This window comes from Chiloscyllium plagiosum, chromosome 7 (genome assembly GCF_004010195.1).
Source record: "Chiloscyllium plagiosum isolate BGI_BamShark_2017 chromosome 7, ASM401019v2, whole genome shotgun sequence".
Lineage (NCBI taxonomy): Eukaryota > Metazoa > Chordata > Chondrichthyes > Orectolobiformes > Hemiscylliidae > Chiloscyllium > Chiloscyllium plagiosum.
The window spans coordinates 104,723,876-104,744,231 of NC_057716.1; the positions used below are offsets into that span (position 1 = coordinate 104,723,876).

The following is a 20,356-nucleotide window of genomic DNA, read 5'->3' on the forward strand; positions in this document are numbered from 1 at the left end:
GCTGCCAGTCCTGCTCATCCCTGAGCCATGTTTCTGTAATTGCTATGGTATCCCAGTCCCATGTTCCTAACCATGTCCTGAGTTCATCTGCCTTCCCTGTTAGGTCCCTTGCATTGAAATAAATGCAGTTTAATTTATTAGTCCTACCTTGTCCCTGCCTGCCCTGACTGTTTGACTCACTTCTGTTCTCAGCTGTACCCGTCTCAGATCGATCTCTTTCCTCACTATCTCCCGAGGTTCCACCCACCCCCACCTTACTAGTTTAAATCCTCCCAAGCAGTTCTAGCAAATCTCCCTGCCAGTACATTAATCGCCTTCCAAGTTAGGTGCAATCCGTCCTTCTTGTACAGGTCACTTCGACCACAAAAGAGATTCCAACGATCCAAAACTATGAATCCTTCTCCCATACACCAGCTCCTCTTCTCTAGAGTGCAGACATTACCTGTGATAAGTTCCTGGTTGATTGTAATGCGATTACAATGCTATCTAAGTTTGCACAGAGCAACTTTCCAAAAGGGCTAGGTGAACTGTAAACAATTTGCATGGGTTTGGGGAAAGGGTAGGGCCTGCTCTCTGAAAAAGCCTCGCCAGTCACTCAGTTGCAGGGAAATTAGGAATGGGCAGCGCATACTTGTGCCAATTACACCCACATCCCGTAAAAGAATTAATAATTGAAAAATTCCATGGCAATAGTTAAACAAGTACAGGTTGTTCCTTCTGGTTTTAAACAGCATTCCATCTTCATTGTAAAGGTCATTGTGTTGTCAGCAAACATTCAGAATAAAGCTTTTCTTTTTCTTTTTCTTTCTGATGACAAGTTACACACAAAACAGTAATTATCTATCTTTCATGGACAATTAATATTCTTGGCATCTGACCTTCCCTCCTTTCAGATTGATGACATTTATAGTATATCCCTTTAGCCTTTCATGTAATAATTTCTCTTTCAATATTATGTTTAACGAGCATAGAGCCAAGAGGTATCTATGGTGCAATAACTTTAAGGTGACAGTACTAGAGTACTTCTGACAGGAGAACCACTATGTCAAGGCTTTTCACCTTGTACTCATCAGGACAAACGCGTGAATCCCAAATTTCAAACAATCACAACAGGTTAAACTGCAGGACAAATTGTGCTGACTTGCCAAGTTTGGCAATGTGTCTCTCTACTAGATCCTTACCCCATACCATTCTGTCCTTCCCATACCATCACTATCATATAGGTAAAAACAATGACTGCAGATGCTGGAAACCAGATTCTGGATCAGTGGTGCTGGAAGAGCACAGCAATTCAGGCAGCATCCGAGGACAGGCACCATCAAAGTTTTACCTGCACATCCACTAATATCATCTATTGTATCCGTTGCTCCCGATGCGGTCTCCTCTACATTGGGGAGACTGGACGCCTCCTAGCAGAGCGCTTTAGGGAACATCTCCGAGACACCCGCACCAATCAACCAGCCACTGGGCGATGTGGACATTTCAACTCCCCCTCCCACTCTGCCGAGGATATGGAGGTGCTGGGCCTCCTCCACCGCCGCTCCCTCACCACCAGACGCATGGAAGAAGAACGCCTCATCTTCCGCCTCGGAACACTTCAACCCCAGGGCATCAATGTGGATGTTAACAGTTTCCTCATTTCCCCTTCCCCCACCTCATCCTAGCTTCTAACCTCCAGAAACTCGATCCCCTGACCTGTCCGGACTTGTCCGACCTGCCCAGCTCCTTTTCCACCTATCCACTCCACCCTCTCCTCCCTGACCTATCACCTTCATCTCCTTCCCCACTGACCTATTGTACTCTATGCCACTCTCTCCCACGAAGGTGGAATGCTGTTTAAAACCAGAAGGAACAACCTGTACTTGTTTAACTATTGCCATGGAATTTTTAAATTATTAATTCTTCCTCGGATGCTGCCTGAATTGCTGTGCTCTTCCAGCACCACTGATCCAGAATCACTATCATATAACCCATCCTCCTTTCGAGCCCTCCTTATGCAAACCCAACCCCATTCCAGACTCTCCATTTCATAATCCCCACTTCTCATGCCATTCTCCAGCTCGCTCCCATTCCATTTGCTGTTGGTTCCACCCATTACATCCACTTGTAAAGTGCTTCACGTTTGCAATATCTTATATTCCTGGGGGATGATTAATTAGTGATATTAAAAGTTTATTGCAATGATTGGGTGCTGTGTATCCTGGCATCTCTCTCACAATAAATGTAACAGTTGCACATATTAAACCCTTAAACTGACCGATTGAAGTACCATATGTACTTGTGTGAAAGTTAGGTTTAGAGACCAAAGGTAAAAGGTAAGGCGGGGTTGGCTTTTTATATGGGTGCTATTTTTGAGACCAGTTCGAAGGAACTGCTGATAATGAATAGAGGAGATCCCCAGTGTTTGAACATCTGACTTAAAAAACATTTGTACTTCGAAGTACGACCCCATACAGGAGTGTAATTTCAAGGACCTGACATACAAATATTCCCCGTGCTTATGAATGGCTGCTTTACATTGTCCTGCATTTTATTCCAACTAATGCACTAATCGACATGCAGATGGACTCCATTTGTCTTCTGGGCAGGGTTTTTAACCAGCTGTAAAGGAAAAGTACTGCAGATTTGGAAATTCTGGAGAAAGTTAGCAGGTCGAAGGCGATCTCAGTTATCTGTAAGAATAATAGGGTGGTTATAGTCGGAGATTTTAAGTTTCCAAACATAGACTGGGACTGCCGTAGTGTCAAGGGCTTAGATGGAGAGGAATTTGTTACGGGTGTACAAGAAAATTTTCTGATTCAATATATGGATGTACCTGCTAGAGAAGGATCAAAACTTGACCTACTGTTGGGAAATAAGGCAGGGCAGGTGACTGAGGTGTCAGTGGGGGAGCACTTTGAGACCAGCGACCATAATTCTATTAGTTTTAAAATAGTGATGGAAAAGGATAGACCAGATTTAAAAGTTGAAGTTTTAAATTGAAGGAAGACCAATTTTGATGGTATTCGGCAAGAACTTTCCAAAGCTGACTGGGGCAGATAAAAGAACAACTGAAAAATGGGAAGCCTTCAGAAATGAGATAATGAGAATCCAGAGAAAGTATATTCCTGTCAGGGTGAAAGGAAAGGCTGGTAGGTATGGGGAATGCTGAATGATTAAAGAATTTGAGGGTTTGGTTAAGAAAAAGAAGGAAGCATATGTAAGGTATAGACAGGATAGATCGAGTGAATCCTGAGAAGAATATTAAGGTAGTAGGAGTATACTTAAGAGGGAAATCAGGAGGGCAAAAAGGGGACATAAGATAGCTTTGGCAAATAGAGTTAAGGAGAGTCTACAGGGTTTTACAAATACATTAAGGACAAAAGGGTAACGAGAGAGACAATAGGGCCCCTCAAAGATCAGCAAGGCGGCCTTTGTGTGGAGCCACAGGAGATGGGGGAGATACTAAATGAATATTTTGCATCAGTATTTACTGTGGAAAAGGATATGGAAGATATAGGGAAATAGATGGTGACATCTTGAAAAATGTCCATATTACAGAGGAGGGGGTGCTGGATGTCTTGAAACACATAAACGTGAATAAATCCCCAGTACTTGATCAGGTGTACCCTAGAACTCTGTGGGAAGCTAGAGAAGTGATTGCTGGGCCTCTTGCTGAGACATTTGTATCATCGATAGTCACAGGTGAGGTGCCGGAAGACTGGATGTTGGCTAATGTGGTGCCACTGTTTAAGAAGGGTGGTAAAGACAAGCCAGGGAATTATAGACTGGTGAGCCTGACTTCAGTGATGGGCAAGTTGTTGGAGAGAATCCTGAGAGACAAGATAACATGTATTTGGAAAGGCAAGGACTGATTAGGGATAGTCAACATGGCTTTGTGCGTGGGAAATCATGTCTCACAAACTTGAGAATCAGAAAATTGTCTTGTACACACTTAACAAATTCCTCTCCATCTGAACCCTTAACACTATGGCAGTCCCAGTCTATGTTTGGAAAGTTAAAATCCCCTACCATAAATACCCTATTATTCTTACAGATAACCTAGATCTCCTTACAAATATGTTTCTCAATTTCCTTCTGACTATTAGGGGGTCTATAATACAATCCCAAGAGGCGATCATCCCTTTCTTATTTCTCAGTTTCACCCAAATAACTTCCCTGGATGTATTTCTGGGAATATCCTCGCTAAGTACAGCTGTAATGCTATCCCTTATCAAAAATACCACTCTCCCTCTTCCCCTGCCTGTCTTTCTATCCTTCCTGTAGCATTTGTGTCCTGGAACATTAATCTGCCAGTCCTGTCCATCCTTGAGCCATGTTTCTGTAATTGCTATGATATCCCAGTCCCATGTTCCTAACCATGCCCTGAGTTCCTCTGCCTTCCCTGTTAGGCCCCTTGCATTGAAATAAATGCAGTTTAATTTATCAGTCCTACCTGTTCTCTGCTTTGACCCTGCCTGCCCTGACTGTTTGACTCGCTCCTTTTCCCAACTGTACCAGTCTCAGATTGATCTCTTTCCTCACTATCTCTCTGGGTCCCACCCCCCCACCTTACTAATTTAAATCCTTCTGAGCAGCTCTAGCAAATCTCCCTGCCAGTATATTAGTCCCCTTCCAATTTAGGTGCAATCCATCCATCTTGTACAGGTCACTTGTACCCCAAAAGAGCTTCCAATGATCCAAAAATGTGAATCCTTCTCCCTTACACCAGCTCCTCAGCCATGGATTCATCTGCGCTATCCTCCTATTCCTGCCCTCATAGCACCGAGTAATCCAGATATTACTACTCTTAAGGATCTGCTTTGTAAATTCCTGCGTAACTCTCTGTATTCTCCCTTCAGAATCTCAACCTTTTCCTTCCCTATGTCGTTGGTTCCAATGTGGACAATGACCTCCTGCTGGCCCCTCCCCCCCTTGAGAACATTCTGCACCCTCTCTGAGACATCCTTGATCCTGGTACCAGGGAAGCAACACACCATTCTGATTTTTCACTGCTGGCCACAGAAACGTCTATCGTACCTTGAATTAGAGAGTCCCCTGACACAGTCGATCGCTTGGAACCTGACGTACCCCGTATTACATTAGAGCCAGTCTCAATGCCAGAAATGTGGCTGTTCGTGCTACGTTCCCCAATGAATCCATCACCCCCTACATTTTCCAAAACAGTATACTTGTTTGAAGTAGCCACAGAAGACTCCTGTACTACCTGCCTACCTCTCTTACCTTGCCTGGAGTTAACCCATCTATGTGACTATCTGTGACTGTTCCCCCTTCCTATAACTGCCATCCATCACATCCCCTTGCTTTTGAAAATACCTCATTGCCTCTAACTGTCTCACCCTGTGCTGCCTTTGTCTGTTCCTCTCCCTTTTAAAACTGCTGTTGTTTTGACTTTCTTTCTCTCCAAAAGTTCCAAAACAATGCAGCAGCATATAAAACAGTAATTGCTGCTCCTGCAATTCGAGGAAATCACCTCCAAGACCTAAAATAACTCCAAAAAAAAGGAGCAGCTGTTACAGCCAGAAGTTTTTCCTGTCCTCCATCTTGAATTACCCAGAATCCTTTCAAGTTTCACACCATCCTTCCTATAGTAGGGAGACCAGAATTAATGCAGTATTTCCTGGGTAGATGTTGAAGTTCCCTCTTCTGGGAGAATCTAGAACCACGGCCATGGTTTAAAAATAAGCGATCATCCATTTAAGAGAAGAGGAAACGTTTTTTACTGTTGGGGTTTTGAGTCTTTGGGATTCCCTACCATAAAAGGCAATGGATGCAGACTCTTTATATATCTTGTCAGGCAGAGACAGATTCCTGATTAGCGATGGGATGAAAGATTACTGGGGATATGCAGGATAATAGAGTTGGGGTTCAGATTGGAATGACCTTGATCTAATTGAAAGGCAGATCAGGCCCAAAGGGTCATGTGGCCTATTCTCATTCCTTATTTGGCTGTTTGATTTGGTTGTCGCTGGCCATGGTACTGAATGTAGCTGTAAGGTATAATTCCAGCCTGTCTGATTCTGATAGCTTCAATGAGATCAGAGCAGTTGTAGCAATAATCCTTACACCATTCCTGCCAACCCTCCTTCCAAAACAAGCATGTGGCAAAAGTAAGGACATTTTTGCAGATGTTTCTCACGATCGTGTCCTAGACCCAGCCAGTTTGGAAAACGATCCTCCCTCAATCATGTCTTTACATGTAATGGCATTATTACCTCTGAAGCCCCCACTATTAACATCCTGGGGCATATTATTGACCAGGAAATGCTGGGGCTAACCCTATAAACACAGTAGCTACAAGTCCGTTAGAGGCTGGGAGTTCTGCAGTGACCAATTCACTTCCTGTCTCCCAAAGGTCTGTCAGTCATTCAAAAGGCATAAGTCAGGAGGGTGATGGAACACTCCCCACTTGCCTGGATGGGTGCAGCTCCAACAACACTCAAGAAGCTCAACACCATCCAGGATAAAGGCACCTGATTGGCACTATATCCACTACCTTCAATATTCACTTCATTCTCCACCAATGCACAGTGTTTACCATCTACAAGATGCATTGCAGCAACTCATGAAGGCTTTTTAAACAACACCTTCTGAACACAAGACAATTAGCATCTGGAAGGACAAAGGTTGCATATACATGGGAATACTAGCACCGACAAATTTTCCTCCAAGTCACACACCATCCTGAATTGGAATTATATTGTCGTTCCTTCACCATTGCTGAGTCAAAGTCCTGGAACTCCCTCCCTAACTGCACTATGAGTGTACCTACACGATATGGACTGAAGCACTTGATGGAATGCATCTTGTAGATGGTACACGTTGCTGCTACTGAGCGTCGGTGGAAGAAGTGCATGTTTGTGGATGTGGAATAAATCAGGTGGTGGTTTAGTCCTGAATGGTATCGAGCTCTCGAATGTTATTGGAGCTGCATTCATCTAGACAAATGAGGGGGGGTTCCATCATGCTTATCACACTTGGAATATTGTGTCCAGTTTGGGTCGCCCTACTATAGGAAAGATATAGAGGCTTTGGAGAGGGTGCAAAGAAGGTTCACCAGGATGCTGCCTTATGAAGAAAGGTTGAAAAAGCTCAGACTTTTCTCTCTGGAGAGAAGGAGGAGGAGAGGAGACCTGATCGAGCTGTACAAAATAATGAGAAGGATAGATAGAGTCAATAGCCAGAGACTTTTCCCCAGGGCAGGACTGACTGGTACGAGAAGTCATAGTTTCAAGATATTAGGAGGAAGGTATAAAGGAGACGTCAGAGGTAGGTTCTTTACGCAGAGAGTTGTGAATGCATGGAATGCGTTATCGGTGGTGGTGGTGGAAGCAGAGTCATTACGGACATTTACGGACATGCATGTGGATAGCAGTGAGTTGAGGGGTGTGTAGGTTAGGTTACTATATTATACATTAGGATTAAATCTCGGCACAACATCGGAATGCGTTACCAGCTGTGGTGGTGGAAGCAGAGTCATTGGGGACATTTACGGACATGACTGCTGGACATGGATGTGGATAGCAGTGAGTTGAGGGGTGTGTAGGTTAGGTTACTATATTATACATTAGGATTAAATCTCGGCACAACATCTGTTGTAAGTGTGAAAAATGTGGTGCTGAAAAAATGCAGCAGGCCAGGCAGCATCCGAGGAGCAGGAGAATCGACGTTTCGGGCATATGCCATTCTTCAGGAATGAGGCTGGTGAGGCAGGCGGGCTGAGATAAAAGGTAGGGGGGAGGGAATTTGGGGCAGGGGCGCTGGGAATATGATAGGTGGAAGGAGGTGAGGGTGAGGGTGATAGGCCGGAGAGGGGGTGGGGGCGGAGAGGTCGGGAAGAAGATTACAGGTCAAGAAGGCGGTGCTGAGTCTGAGGGTTGGGACTGAGATCAGGTGGGGGGAGGGGAAATGAGGAAGCTGGAGAAATCTACATTCATCCCTTGTGGTTGGAGGACAAGTGTGGTCAGGCTTTGGGGAGCCAGGTGTTGAGTTACTTGTTGCAGGATTATTAGCTTTTAATATGTTCTTGTAGCTAGGGCAGCACGGTGGCTCAGTGGTTAGCACTGCTACCTCACAGCGCCAGGGACCCAGGTTCAATTCCAGCCTCGAGCGACTGTCTGTGTGGATTTTGCACATTCTCCCTGGTCTACAGTGTAAGGTCTACAGTAAGAAGTCAATCTATCCCCCTGGGATGTGGCCATCAGTCTGAATTTTTATAACTTGTACCATCTGCATCCCAGCCGCTGTAAGTAAAATTCAACATCCTACCATTATTTTTTTGTACCTGTTTATTAGCTTTTGACATTAGTCTAATGTCTGACATGAAACTTGCATGAGGGTGGGGTGGTGGGAAATAGACATAATAAAATGTTTGATCTGAAGCAGTGTCTGTAAAATGTGTGACTCGGTGATGGAAATTGCACATAACCACTTGTTGATAATGTTAGGACAGCAGTGCTGTGTACCCCTTCACCATCCCCTGTCAAAACCGCTGCCAAAACACTGCTTTTCACGTTCATTGCTTGTCCTGTAAAATCCTATCCAGCTGGTGGAAAATGAAACGCATTGGGAGTCTGCTCAAAGGGCCATAGATCCCACTGAAGCTAAGAGGCTTCTTCAAAAGCCACTCATTGAGCTCCCCTTTTATGACTGATTGCTACTTTGGAGCGTGTACCTTTCAAATCACTCATCCACCACAGAACGTTTTGAAGCTGTTGATTGTCGAGTTCAGATTGTGCAACAATGTTTTACAGACTGCTGCAATCTCTCCAAATATTTATTCCCCTTGATGAAGCTGATTAAAAGCTACGAGGATAATACCATGAGTCTATTGGGCCATTCAACATTTTTTTTTAAACCTAGTTCCCTCACCCTTCCCATTTTCAGCCCTGCCTTACAGGTGCTGTCCTTGTTCTGGTGAGGTTCCCAGCCATTTGAGTAATGGTCACCATTGTTGACATTTTGCGTTCACTCCAATGGGATGGGCATCACTAGCTCATTCCCCATGGCTTGCTGCCTTTTTAAACTATTGAATTCCATGTGGTGTATGGACACCCACAATGTCATGAGGGCCAGAGCTCAAGGTTTTTAACACGGTGACACTGAGATATCTCCAAATCAGATGGTGTGTGACTTGGAGGGGAACCTTCAGGTAGTGGTGTTTCCCAGGTATCTGCTGGCCTTGTCCTTCTAGATGGTGATAGTTGTGGGTTTGGAAGGTGTCTTCTAAGGTGCCTTGGTGATTTTCTGAAGCACATTTTGTAAATTGTTCACTGAGCATCAGTAGTTGAGGGAGTGGATGTTTGTGGATGTGGTCTCAATCACGTGGGCTGGCACCACATCCACAAACATTGTTGTAAAAACCCACTGTTGCTGTTTGGGGAGGGAAACCTGTCATCCTTACCTGGTCTGGCCTATGTAAACCCTACTGCAATATGGTTGACATTTGAATACCCTCTGAAATGGCCAAGCAAACCACTCATTTGTACTGTAGGTTTCAAGATAGCAACATTTAAGGATGTGTAATACTCATCAGTGAAACACCTACATCCTGAGAATGAATAAAAAGGAGTGGGGCTGAAAATGTGGTGCTGGAAAAGCGCAGCAGGTCAGGCAGCATCCAAGGATCAGGAGAATCGACGTTTCGGGCATAAGACCTTCTTCAGGAAGGCTTATGCCTGAAACGTCGATTCTCCTGTTCCCTGGATGCTGCCTGACCTGCTGCGCTTTTCCAGCAACACATTTTCAGCTCTGATCTCCAGCATCTGCAGTCCTCACTTTCTCCCCTAAAAAGGAGTGGGGCTCAAGTGCTGATCAGCCCTGAATGGTTCCAGATGGTGGCTCTCGTTTCTACTATCTCAGTGTTCCTAGACCAGGGTTCTCAGAGAACCTGCTACTCAGAATGACCAAGAATGTATTCTGGGGTAGATGATGATTTTCCATATTAAGCTGAATGTGGATGAATGATCAATTCACGGCTTTCTTCCTGCAGTCGTTGAAGAGTGCAAGCGACGACTTTGTTCAGCTGGCTTCCAGGAGCTAAAGGAGGTCGACCACTGGGACCTGAAACCTTCCAACAAGGTGAGTGTCAGGTGGGAGCGTGCAGCCTGGGCAACTCCCTCCCTCAGGAATTTCCACTAAAAACAAAGCAATACATAACCCTGCCGCCTGGTGATCAGTATGCTTATAGAGTTCCAGTACTTGTGGAGAAATAAACAGAAATCGAACAAACCCTTCAGCCCAATCTGTCCATACTGAGCTTTAGTCTTCTTCCCTGACCACACGCCCCCAGCTTGAACTTAAGTATTGATTGAAAAGTGCTTTTCATTTCACTCCCAGTCCCTCCTGGACCCTGTGGCTGATCTCCAGTTTGACTAACTGAGGCCAGCCTTGCCTACGTGGCTGGTTTTCAGCAGGCAGCCCAGTGTTGGCATTGACTGCTTGCTACAAATCTGCACTCACCCCTTAATTCTCCTTTGGCTTTCAGAACATCCAGCGTTTTCCATGAATTAGGAGAAATTCTGTTTAATCATTACTGGGATCTCCTCTTCCCTAGCATCTGCAGACTGAATCAATTGCTTCCAACAATGGCCGCCTTTTCCCTTAGAATCAAAGATTGATAAAACAAAGCAGGAGGCCAATCAGTCTGTCATGTCTGTGCAAGCTCTATACTGAAGCAATCCAGTTAGTTCCTCTTCCCTGCGGTTTTGCCATTTGCCTACATATTCTTTCCCTCCAAATATTTATTCAATTCTCTTCCAAATGTTGCTATTGAATATGCTTCCATCACCCTTTCAAACAGTTATTCCAGATCGCAACAACTGGCTGTGCTTAAAACAAAAATCTTCCTCAAAGGAACTGTAGCTGCAGCCCAGTCCGTTTAATCTTGGTACTGGGGAAGCTTCCAGACATGACGATTCATTCAGGAAAATTAGACATGGATTAGTGAGGACAAATTGGGTTTAAAAACATAATTGGTCAGAGTATAGGAGTTGGCAGGTCATGTTGCGGCTGTACAGGACATTGGTTAGGCCACTGTTGGAATATTGCGTGCAATTCTGGTCTCCTTCCTTTCAGAAAGATGTTTTGGAACTTGAAAGGGTTCAGTAAAGATTTACAAAGATGTTGCCAGGGTTGGAGGATTTGAGCAATAGGGAGAGGCTGAACAGGCTGGGGCTGTTTTCCCTGGAGCGTCAGAGGCTGAGGGGTGACCTTATAGAGGTTTATAAAATCATGAGGGACATGGATAGGATAAATAGACAAAGTCTCTTCCCAAGGGTAGGGGAGTTCAGACTTACAGGGTGTAAGTTTAGGGTGAGAGGGGAAAGATATAAAAGAGATCCAAGGGGCAACCTATTCACACAGAGGGTGGTACGTGTATGGAATGAGCTGCCAGAGGATGTGGTGGAGGCTGGTACAATTACAACATTTAAGAGGCATTTGGATGGGTATATGAATAGGAAGGGTTTGGAGGGATATGGGCCAGGTGCTGGCAGGTGGGACTAGATTGGGTTGGGATATCTGGTCGGCATGGACGGGTTGGACCGAAGGGTCTGTTTCCATGCTGTACATCTCTGTGACTCTATGGCATAAGGTCTGGGAGCCGGAGTAAGCAGTTCAGCTCCTCGCGATTCAATACTGACGTAGCTGATCTCAACTCAGCCTCAACTCCACTTTCCAGGCTGCTCTCCATAATCCGTTAACTAATTGCCAGCTAAAAATCGGTCTGTCTCCTCTTTAAATTTATTCAGTGTCACAGCATCCACTCCACTCTGGGGTGATGAATTCCACAGATTCACAAACCTTTGGGATAATAATTCCTTCTCATAACTGTTTTGTATCTGCTGCTACAACTTGTGTGAGATTTTTTATTCATTCCTGGGATGAGGGCATCACTGGCTGGGACAGCATTTATTGCCCATCCCTAATTACCCAGAGGCCAGTTAAGTGTCAGCCACATTGCTGTGGGTGTGGAGTCACATGTAGGCTAGACCAGGTAAGGATGGCAGTTTCCTTCCCTGAAGGGCATTGGTGAACCAGATGGGGTTTCTTAACAATTGACAATAGTTTTGTGGTCATAATCAGATTCTTAATTCCAGAATTCTTTCTGTCAAATTTCACCATCTGCCATGGCAGGATTCAAACCTGTTCCCCACAACATTACCCGGGACTCTGGTTTAACTGTCCAGTGATAATACTGCCAGGTCATTGTCTGCCCAAGGTGATGATGTGACAGGATGTTGACCAGGCTGATCCTGCTAAGCTGATGTACAAGACTGGAGGAATGTTAGAATTCATTGCATAAAAGAGACAGGAGCAACATTGATACCAAATGGATTGTGAGGTTAATGGATTTTTTTTGGACTGGAGGAAGGTTTGAAATGCAGTTGTCTCGGGGTCATTGCTGGGACCTTAAGAATATGAATCATCTGGATCTTGATGTATGAGGCACATTTTCAAAGTTTGCAGTCAATACAAAACTTGAAATTGTGAGGACAATAATGTAGAATTTCAAAAGACATGGGTTGGTTGACTGGGCAGATGGTGGTCGATGACATTTAATGCTGAGTATGTGGAAGTGGTTAGTTCCAGTAGAAAAGGCCATATTAAATAAAGACCACAATTTCAAACGGGGTGTAGGAGCAGAGCAACCTGGGTGTAGTATGTGCGTAAACCATTGTAGATGGGAGAGTGGTTCATAGAGTGCAGGAGCAAGGAAGTTATGTTAAACTTGGATGAAACACGACTATTGTGTTGATTCAGGAAGCCACAGTTTAGGAAGGACATGAAGGCAATGAGATGATATAAAAAGATGAATATGATTACTGGGATGAGGAGCATCAGTTACATGGATAGATTGGACAATTGGAACTATGCTCCTTGGAGTAGGCTGAGAGGAGATTTGATCAAGGTGTTCAAAATCACACAGCGAGTAGTGAGAGTCTGGAGGGTGTGGTGGAGACAGATTCTGTATTGTGCTATTCAAGAGAGGATTAAATTATTATCTGAAATGGAAGAACGTGTGGGGTTATGGGAAGAAAATGGGGGAGTGCCACTGGGTGAACTGTTAATTCAGAGGGACAGTGCAGTCACTATATGAATTCATAGGAACAGGAGAAGGCCATTCAGCCCCTCGAGTTGCTGTGCCAGTCAGTAAAATTGTGGCTGATCTGTGGATTGACTTCATATGCCTGCCTTGGGCCCATATCCCTTGATATCCTCATTTAGTAAAAACTTGTCTCTCATAGATTTAAGTTTAATAATTGAATTAGCATTCAATGCCATTTTGTGGAAGAGAGTTTCAAATCTCCACTGCCCTTTTTGTGTAAAAGTGCTTTCTAACATCTCCCCAGAATAGTCTGACCTCTGGGTCGAGAATCTTCAACCAGTGGAAATAGTTTATCTTTATGTACCCTGTCCTTCCCTGTTTATATCCTGATGACCTTGATTAAATCATCCTTTAATCTTCTAAATTCTCGATAATAAAGGTCTGATTTGCCTAATCTCTCCTCATGATTTAACCCCCGGATGTCCAGTTATCATTCTTGTGAACCTGTGTTAAACTTCCTCCCGGGCCTAAACCTCCTTACTGAGGTGAGGTGCCGAGATCTGCTCACAGTAGTCTAAGTGGGGCCTAACTTGGGTTTTGTATAACTGCAGCACAATATCTGTATCCTTATGTACCCAGCCCTTTAGATATGAAAGCCAGCACTCCATTAACATTCTGGACTATTTTCTGCACCTGTTTTGTGGTATTTTAAAGAACTATGCGGCTGAATACACAAATCTGTGACATACCAACTGGCCTAAACACCAAAAGAACTGTGGATGCTGTAAAGCAGAAGTTTCTGGAAAAGCTCAACAGGTCTGGCAACATCCGTGAAGAGAAATCAAAGCTAACGTTTGTGAGGAGAGGTCACTGGACCCGAAACGTCAACTTCGATTTGTCTTCTCGGATGCTGCCAGGCCTGCTGAGCTTTTCCAGCAACTTCTCTCTTTGTTGCCGGAATGCTGTGCTTTGCCATTCTGTGATTTGATGTCACTTCTGGTTATTTTGCCAATCATCTTAAATCTGTATCCTTTGATTATTGACCCTTCTTCCACCTCTGGGCACGGTTTTTCCTTATTTACTTTACCAAACCATTTGTGAGTTTTTTACTTCTATTAAATATTTTGAAAACCCCTTGCTTTAAGGAAAATAATCTCAGCTTCTCCAGTTTCTCTCTCTCTAACTTTTGTTCATCATCCTTTGGAGATGCCGGTGTTGGACTGGGGTGTACAAAGTTAAAAATCACACACCACCAGGTTATAGTCCAACAGGTTTAATTGGAAGCACTAGCTTTCGGAACGCTGATCCTGATGAACCACCTGATGAAGGAGCAGAGCTCCAAAAGCTAGTGCTTCCAATTAAACCTGTTGGACTATAACCTGGTGTTGTGTGATTTTTAACTTCTTCATCCTTGGTATTAATCTCCCCTGCAAGGTCGTCTTAAAATATGGTCCAGTATTGGGCACAAAATTCCAGCTGAAGCCTAAGTAGTATTTTCTAAAGGTTTAACAAAAGAGCCTTGCATTTTTACCCTATGCATTTATAAATAAAGCCCAAGACCTTAAGTATTTTTGTTTTAAAAAAAAGCCTTTCAGCAGTCATGCCTTCGTTTGTGTGTACATCCACAGGTATCACTGTTCCTGTCCGTATTCTAAAATTGCACTATTTAGTTGACATTGGCACTGTTCATTCTCCTTGCCAAAATGTAGCTTCTCACTCCTTTGATCTGTCACACTTCTGCCCATGTCACCAGCCTGTCTGTGTCAAATCCATCTTTGTCATCGAGCACCACATGTCCATTTTCATATCATCTACAAACTTTCAAATGATGACTGTATCCCGAGGACCAAGGTACTTTGAAAAGAACAGCAGCACAAAACCTTGTGTTGGATATCTTGTGTTGTATACTTCCCTCCATCCGAAACAAGCATTCACCACAATTCCCTGCTTTCTGTCCTTTTGCCAGTTTTTTATTCATGCTGCTAGTTTCTCTTACACCCCATGGGCTTTGGCATTGTTGACTATTGTTAAATATCTTATGAAGGTTCATATATACATTTTTAATTGCACTACCCTTATCCATTCCATAGAGTGGAAAGAATGAGGCTTTTTCCCAGGGTGTAGGGGTCAATTTCTAGGTGACACAGGTTCAAGGTGCAAGGGGGGGATGTTTAAAAGAGATGTGCGAGGCATGTTTTTCACGCAAAGGATGGTGAGTGTGTGGAACTCACTGCTAGAGGAGGGGGTGGAAGCAGACACAGTAGCAGCATTCAGGAACACCTGGATGAACACATGAATAGGAAGGGAACAGAGGGATATGGATCCTGTAAGGGAAGGCAGTTTTAGTATGGAAGGGCAAAATGAGTTGGAGGGCCAAAAGGCCTGTTCCTGAGCTATATTGTACTTTGTTCATTGTTCTTATCCCTCCAGTTACTCCATCCAAGAATTCTGAGTCCATTAAATTTGGTTGATAACTCAAAATAAAGCTGCTGGGCACACTGCACAGATTGCTGACTAAACTCCGTGTAATTCTGCTTTGCTTTATTCAGTATTACCTGACAAGGAACTACTCCACAATAATTGCCTTTGCGGTGGGAGCCAAGTACAAACCAGGGAATGGATTTAGCATGATTGGAGCTCATACAGACAGCCCCTGCCTACGGGTAAGTGCGGAATATCACCCAACATGGTTCTGGTAACGTACGTCGGGCAGGCAAGAAAATCCAAGGGAGGGGCTTTCTGCTGAATACAACACATGAAACAAACAGCAAATATAATTCACCCTGCTCTGTGAGCACTGTTGATATTGGAGGGGAAGTGATTGGTTTGAATAGGCACTGTAATGAAACAACATTATTTACATGGTAATTTTTCCCAGAATAGGTCTGAGAGATAATTGAGGGAGGGGATAAAACTGGGCAATGGATACAGGGTTCTTCTGTCAGAGGAGAGCTGTTGTTCTTCTGAGATAGGCACACACTCTCTAAACAAACCAACTTCACGCCATTATGGACAGAAAGGAATTGGCTCAAACCTTGAATGGGAAAGAAACTGCTGGAAGGAGACATGTTGCTGACACGTCCTGTCTTGCGCTCACCAGGGAAAACTCAAGAATGCCAAATTTCAAATAATCTCTCAATGTTTTATACTCCCGGAGATGATAACGTTATTTAGTTGGCAGGTTGAACCTGAATAATGTGTGGCCATGGAGGAAACAATGTGGAACTATAGGTTTACCAAGCTCCCAGGTAATCCACAAAAGGCTTGAATATAGTCCTTCTGTTTGCAGAGAATGGGTCCCTGGGTGTGAATGGACATGGCTTCTAGTTAAGTGCAAATCCAACGGAACATGTTATGAGCTGAGTTTTCAAACCTGTTGCGAAATTTGGCTTTCTTGCATTCCTGATGAACGGAAGACAAAACCCTTGGGCTTACATGTCTTTCTTCTTGACAATATTCAAGTTCTGTACTGTCAAGTGATTATTTTGTAAAAAATAAATGTTAGGCCTGTGGGAAGGAGAATTTGTGTGGATAGCTGTTTCAGGGAAGAGGACTTTAGGAAGCAGTGGTTATTTTCAGTACTTACCCGGTTTAGAAAACTAATTTTCAACTTCCATTCCTCTTTCTTTATGCTGCTGTCTCCCACCCAAGCCCACCTGATTTCCTCTTTCTAAATTCTCTTTTCTCTTACTTTGTGTAGATAGGCTTCTCCAGGTGAGGATGTCAGTGATGAGAGTGAAATACCTTTCCTAACTTGTTACCACCCGAGCTTGTGTTGAGTGTTCACAGGGCAGGTGTGATGAGGCTTAAGATACAACGTGAGTGCTGCCTGAGTGAACTAACCCCAGCATTCGATAACTGCCCCCAGTCTTGCCACTGAAACACTCCCAGTCGATAGCCTGGAAGAAAGGATTCAGATGTAGCAATGATAACTTGCATTGGTTCATTCTTATCTCTCTAATAATAGCCAGAGAATCATTTGCAATGGCTTCTCTAACTGCTCCTGTGTGTTGCCTCTGGTGGCCTCCTGTTTATAGGTGACCCTTTGTGACATTGCCCGAAGGCACTGTGCCTGTTTTTTGCATGTAGACTGACAATTATCAGCTTTTTTTAAAACACTCCTGGGATGTGGCATCTCTAGTTGAGCCAGCATTTATTACCCATTACCATTTGCCCCTTGGGAAGGTAGTGGTGAGCTGCCTTCTTGAACTGCTGCAGTCCACAATGCCCTTAGGGAGGGAATTCCAGGATTCTGACCCAGTGACACTGAAGCAACGGCAATATATTTCCAAGTCAGGATGGTGAGTGGGTTGGAGGGGAACTTGAAGATAATGGTGTTCCCATGTATCTGCTGCCATTTTCCTCGATGCAGAGGTCACGGGTTTGGAAGATATTGTCTGAGGATCTTTGCTGAATTTCTGCAGTGCATCTTGTAGATAGTACACACTGCTGCTACTGAGCATCGGTGCTGGAATAAATGGTTTCTTGTGGATGTGGTCCCAATCAAAACGGGCTGCTTTTTTCCATGGGCTCCTGAAAGATGTCAAACTTCTTGTGTTGTTGGAGCTGCACCCGGGGCAACTGTGGTGAGGCTCAAGATACCGCGTGAGGTTTTTGTGAATGCTGCTTGAGTGAACTAAGTACAAGTGGGAAGTATTCCATCACATTCCTGACCTGTACTTTGTAGATGGAGGACAAGTTTTGGGAAATCAGCAGGTGAGTTACTTGTCATTGTGTTTGTGGTCTCTGACCTACTCTTGGAGCCGCTGTGTTTATGTGGTGAGTCCAGTTGAGTTTCTGGTTAATGATGTTGATGGTGGGGTAATGACAGTGAATGTCAAGGGGTGATATTTATGTTCTCTTTTATTGGTAATGATCATTGCCTGTCAATTTAGTGGTGTGAACATTACTTGCCACTCGTCAGCCCAGATCTTGTGATATCAGCATAGGTTGCTTCGGTATCTGAGGAGTCTCAAATGGTGCTGAACCCTACACAGTCATCGGCAAACATCCCATTTCTGATTTTATCATGGAGGGAGGGTCATTGATGAAGCAGCTGAAGGTAGTTGGGTCGAGGACTCTCCCCTGAGGAACTCCTGCAGCGAATGTCCTTTAGCTGAGATGACTGACCTCCAACAACCACAAACATCTTCTTACGTGCCAGGTATGACTCTAAGCAGGGGAGAGTTTGCCCTCTGATGCCCACTGATTCCAGTTTTGCCCGGGCTCCTTGATGCCACACCCGGTCGAATGCAGCCTTGATGTCAAGGGCTGTCCCTCTCCCTCCCCTCTGGGATTCTGCTCTTTTGTCCATGTTAGACCCAAGGCTGTAATGGGGTCAGGAGCTGAGTGACCCTGGGGGAGCCCAAACTGGGCGTCACTGAGCAGGTTATTGCTGAGCAGGTGCTGCTTGATAGCTCTGTTACTGACACCATCCACTACTTTATTGATGATCGACAGTAGACTGATGAGGCGATAATTGGCTGAGTTGGATTTGTCCTGCTTTTTGGTTACAGGACGTACCTGGATTTACTACATTTACTACATTCAGGAGCTCAGGGAGTTAGGCTGGAAGCTAAAAGCTAGGACAGACAGAGTCGTCATCTCTGGGTTGTTGCCGGTGCCACGTGACAGTGAGGCAAGGAATAGGGAGAGAGTGCAGTTGAACACGTGGCTGCAAGGATGGTGTAGGAGGGAGGATTGTTTCTGATTTCTGAATGATTCGAATCACGTCCAGTGCACGTGGGAATTGTACAAAAAGAAATGTGTGCACTTTAACTGGAGGGGTGCCAACATCCTGAAAGGAAGGTATGTTCGTGCAGATTTAAGCTAATGATACAGGAGGCTGGGAAGCAAAGCAGCAGATCAGAAACTGAGCAGAAAGTAAAGGTTTATCGTATAAACAGGCAGAGCCAGTTAAATGACCATGCTGAGGGAAGGAATCATAACAATTCTAAAAGTCTGAAAGTGGTCTCATCATTAAACTGTAAACTTTCCTATTTCTAAATGTGTTTCGTTTTAACGTATTTCAAGATTTATAATCCCTCCAGAAAAGGGTGATGTTGATGCAGAGGTTTGTTTTGTGATCCAGGTTCTCCGTTCCTCGTGCTTCAGTTTCGCAGTCTGTTCATTGAAATAATACACTGCTTTCCCATTCAACTCGCCAAAGTGCTCAAACACAGATACATTTTCCCAACTATGATCCAAAGACCAATATTTCGAAATATCAAAGAACAAAGAAAATTTACAGCTCAGGAACAGGCCCTTCGGCCCTCCAAACCTGAGCCAATCCAAATGTACTGTCTAAACTTGTTGCCCAATTCCTAAGTATCTGCATCACTCTGCTCCCCACGCATCATAAAATAATCTACTGTGCCTGCCTCTGCCACCTCTGCTGGCAACGTGTTCCAGACACCCACCATCCACCACCCAATGAAGCAATTGCCATGTGTATCCCCCTTAAACTTTTCAACTCTCACCTTGAAAGCGTGACCTCTCGTCATTGAATCCTTCACCCTGGGTAAAAGATTATCTCCATCTATCCTGTCGATATCCTTCATGATTTTGTAAACCTCAATCAGGACCCCTTCAATCTCCTTTCTTCTACTGAAAACAAACCTAACTTACTCAACCTCTCTTCACAGCTAACACCTTCCATATCGGGCAACATCCATTTAACCCTTCTCTGCAACCTCTCCGGTGGCTATTCCTCTATCAAAATTATTATCAAATTTTAGAACTGCTGAAAGGGATTGTCGCTCTGAGGAAAATGGCAGAGCATTCAATTGTTGGATATTTGGGATGATTCTCATGTTCGACAGCTTTAGAGAAGATTTAGAAGAATTATTACTACATTGTACTCTTCTTTCAGGGGCATCAACAGGAGATTCTGTGGCAGTGACCACAGATTTAGGATGGTTTGTTGCTTTCCCTGTGCTAGGATTAAGAACGTCTCGAAACATTTCAAGAACATTGTTAAAGGGGAGATTGAGCAGTCAAAAGTTATACTACATATTGGTAGGAATGATATTTTTAGGGAAAGATTAAAGCAGTACAGAGTGAATGCAAGAGGTGAGTTCGAAGATGAGAAATAAAACCTTAAAAGTAGTAATTTCTGGTTTACTCCCAATGCCAAACTGAACCGAGAGGGAGCAAAAGGCTAAAGGAGAAAAATCGATAGCTGAAGAGCTACTGTGTTGTTGAAGGATTTAGATTTTTGGGAGATTGGAATCTATTTTAAAATAGAAATGACCTGATCAGAAAGGTTTGGTCTAAGCTAAACTGGAAAGCAACCAATATCTTAGCAGG

General features: G+C 44.1%; 2 protein-coding genes across 2 annotated transcripts in view; one reads left to right on the forward strand and one right to left on the reverse strand.

The window, feature by feature from the left end:
- Positions 1-20,356, reverse strand: part of LOC122551953 (anion exchange protein 3-like) — a 257,659-nt gene that overhangs the window by 123,014 nt on the left and 114,289 nt on the right. The gene's annotated exons all lie outside the window — the stretch shown is intronic.
- Positions 1-20,356, forward strand: part of LOC122551824 (aspartyl aminopeptidase) — a 49,879-nt gene that overhangs the window by 4,520 nt on the left and 25,003 nt on the right. Inside the window, exons 2-3 of the mRNA XM_043694311.1 lie at positions 9,992-10,080; positions 15,598-15,711. Coding sequence (XP_043550246.1) covers positions 9,992-10,080; positions 15,598-15,711 — 203 coding nt within the window. The remainder of the gene's footprint in view (positions 1-9,991; positions 10,081-15,597; positions 15,712-20,356) is intronic.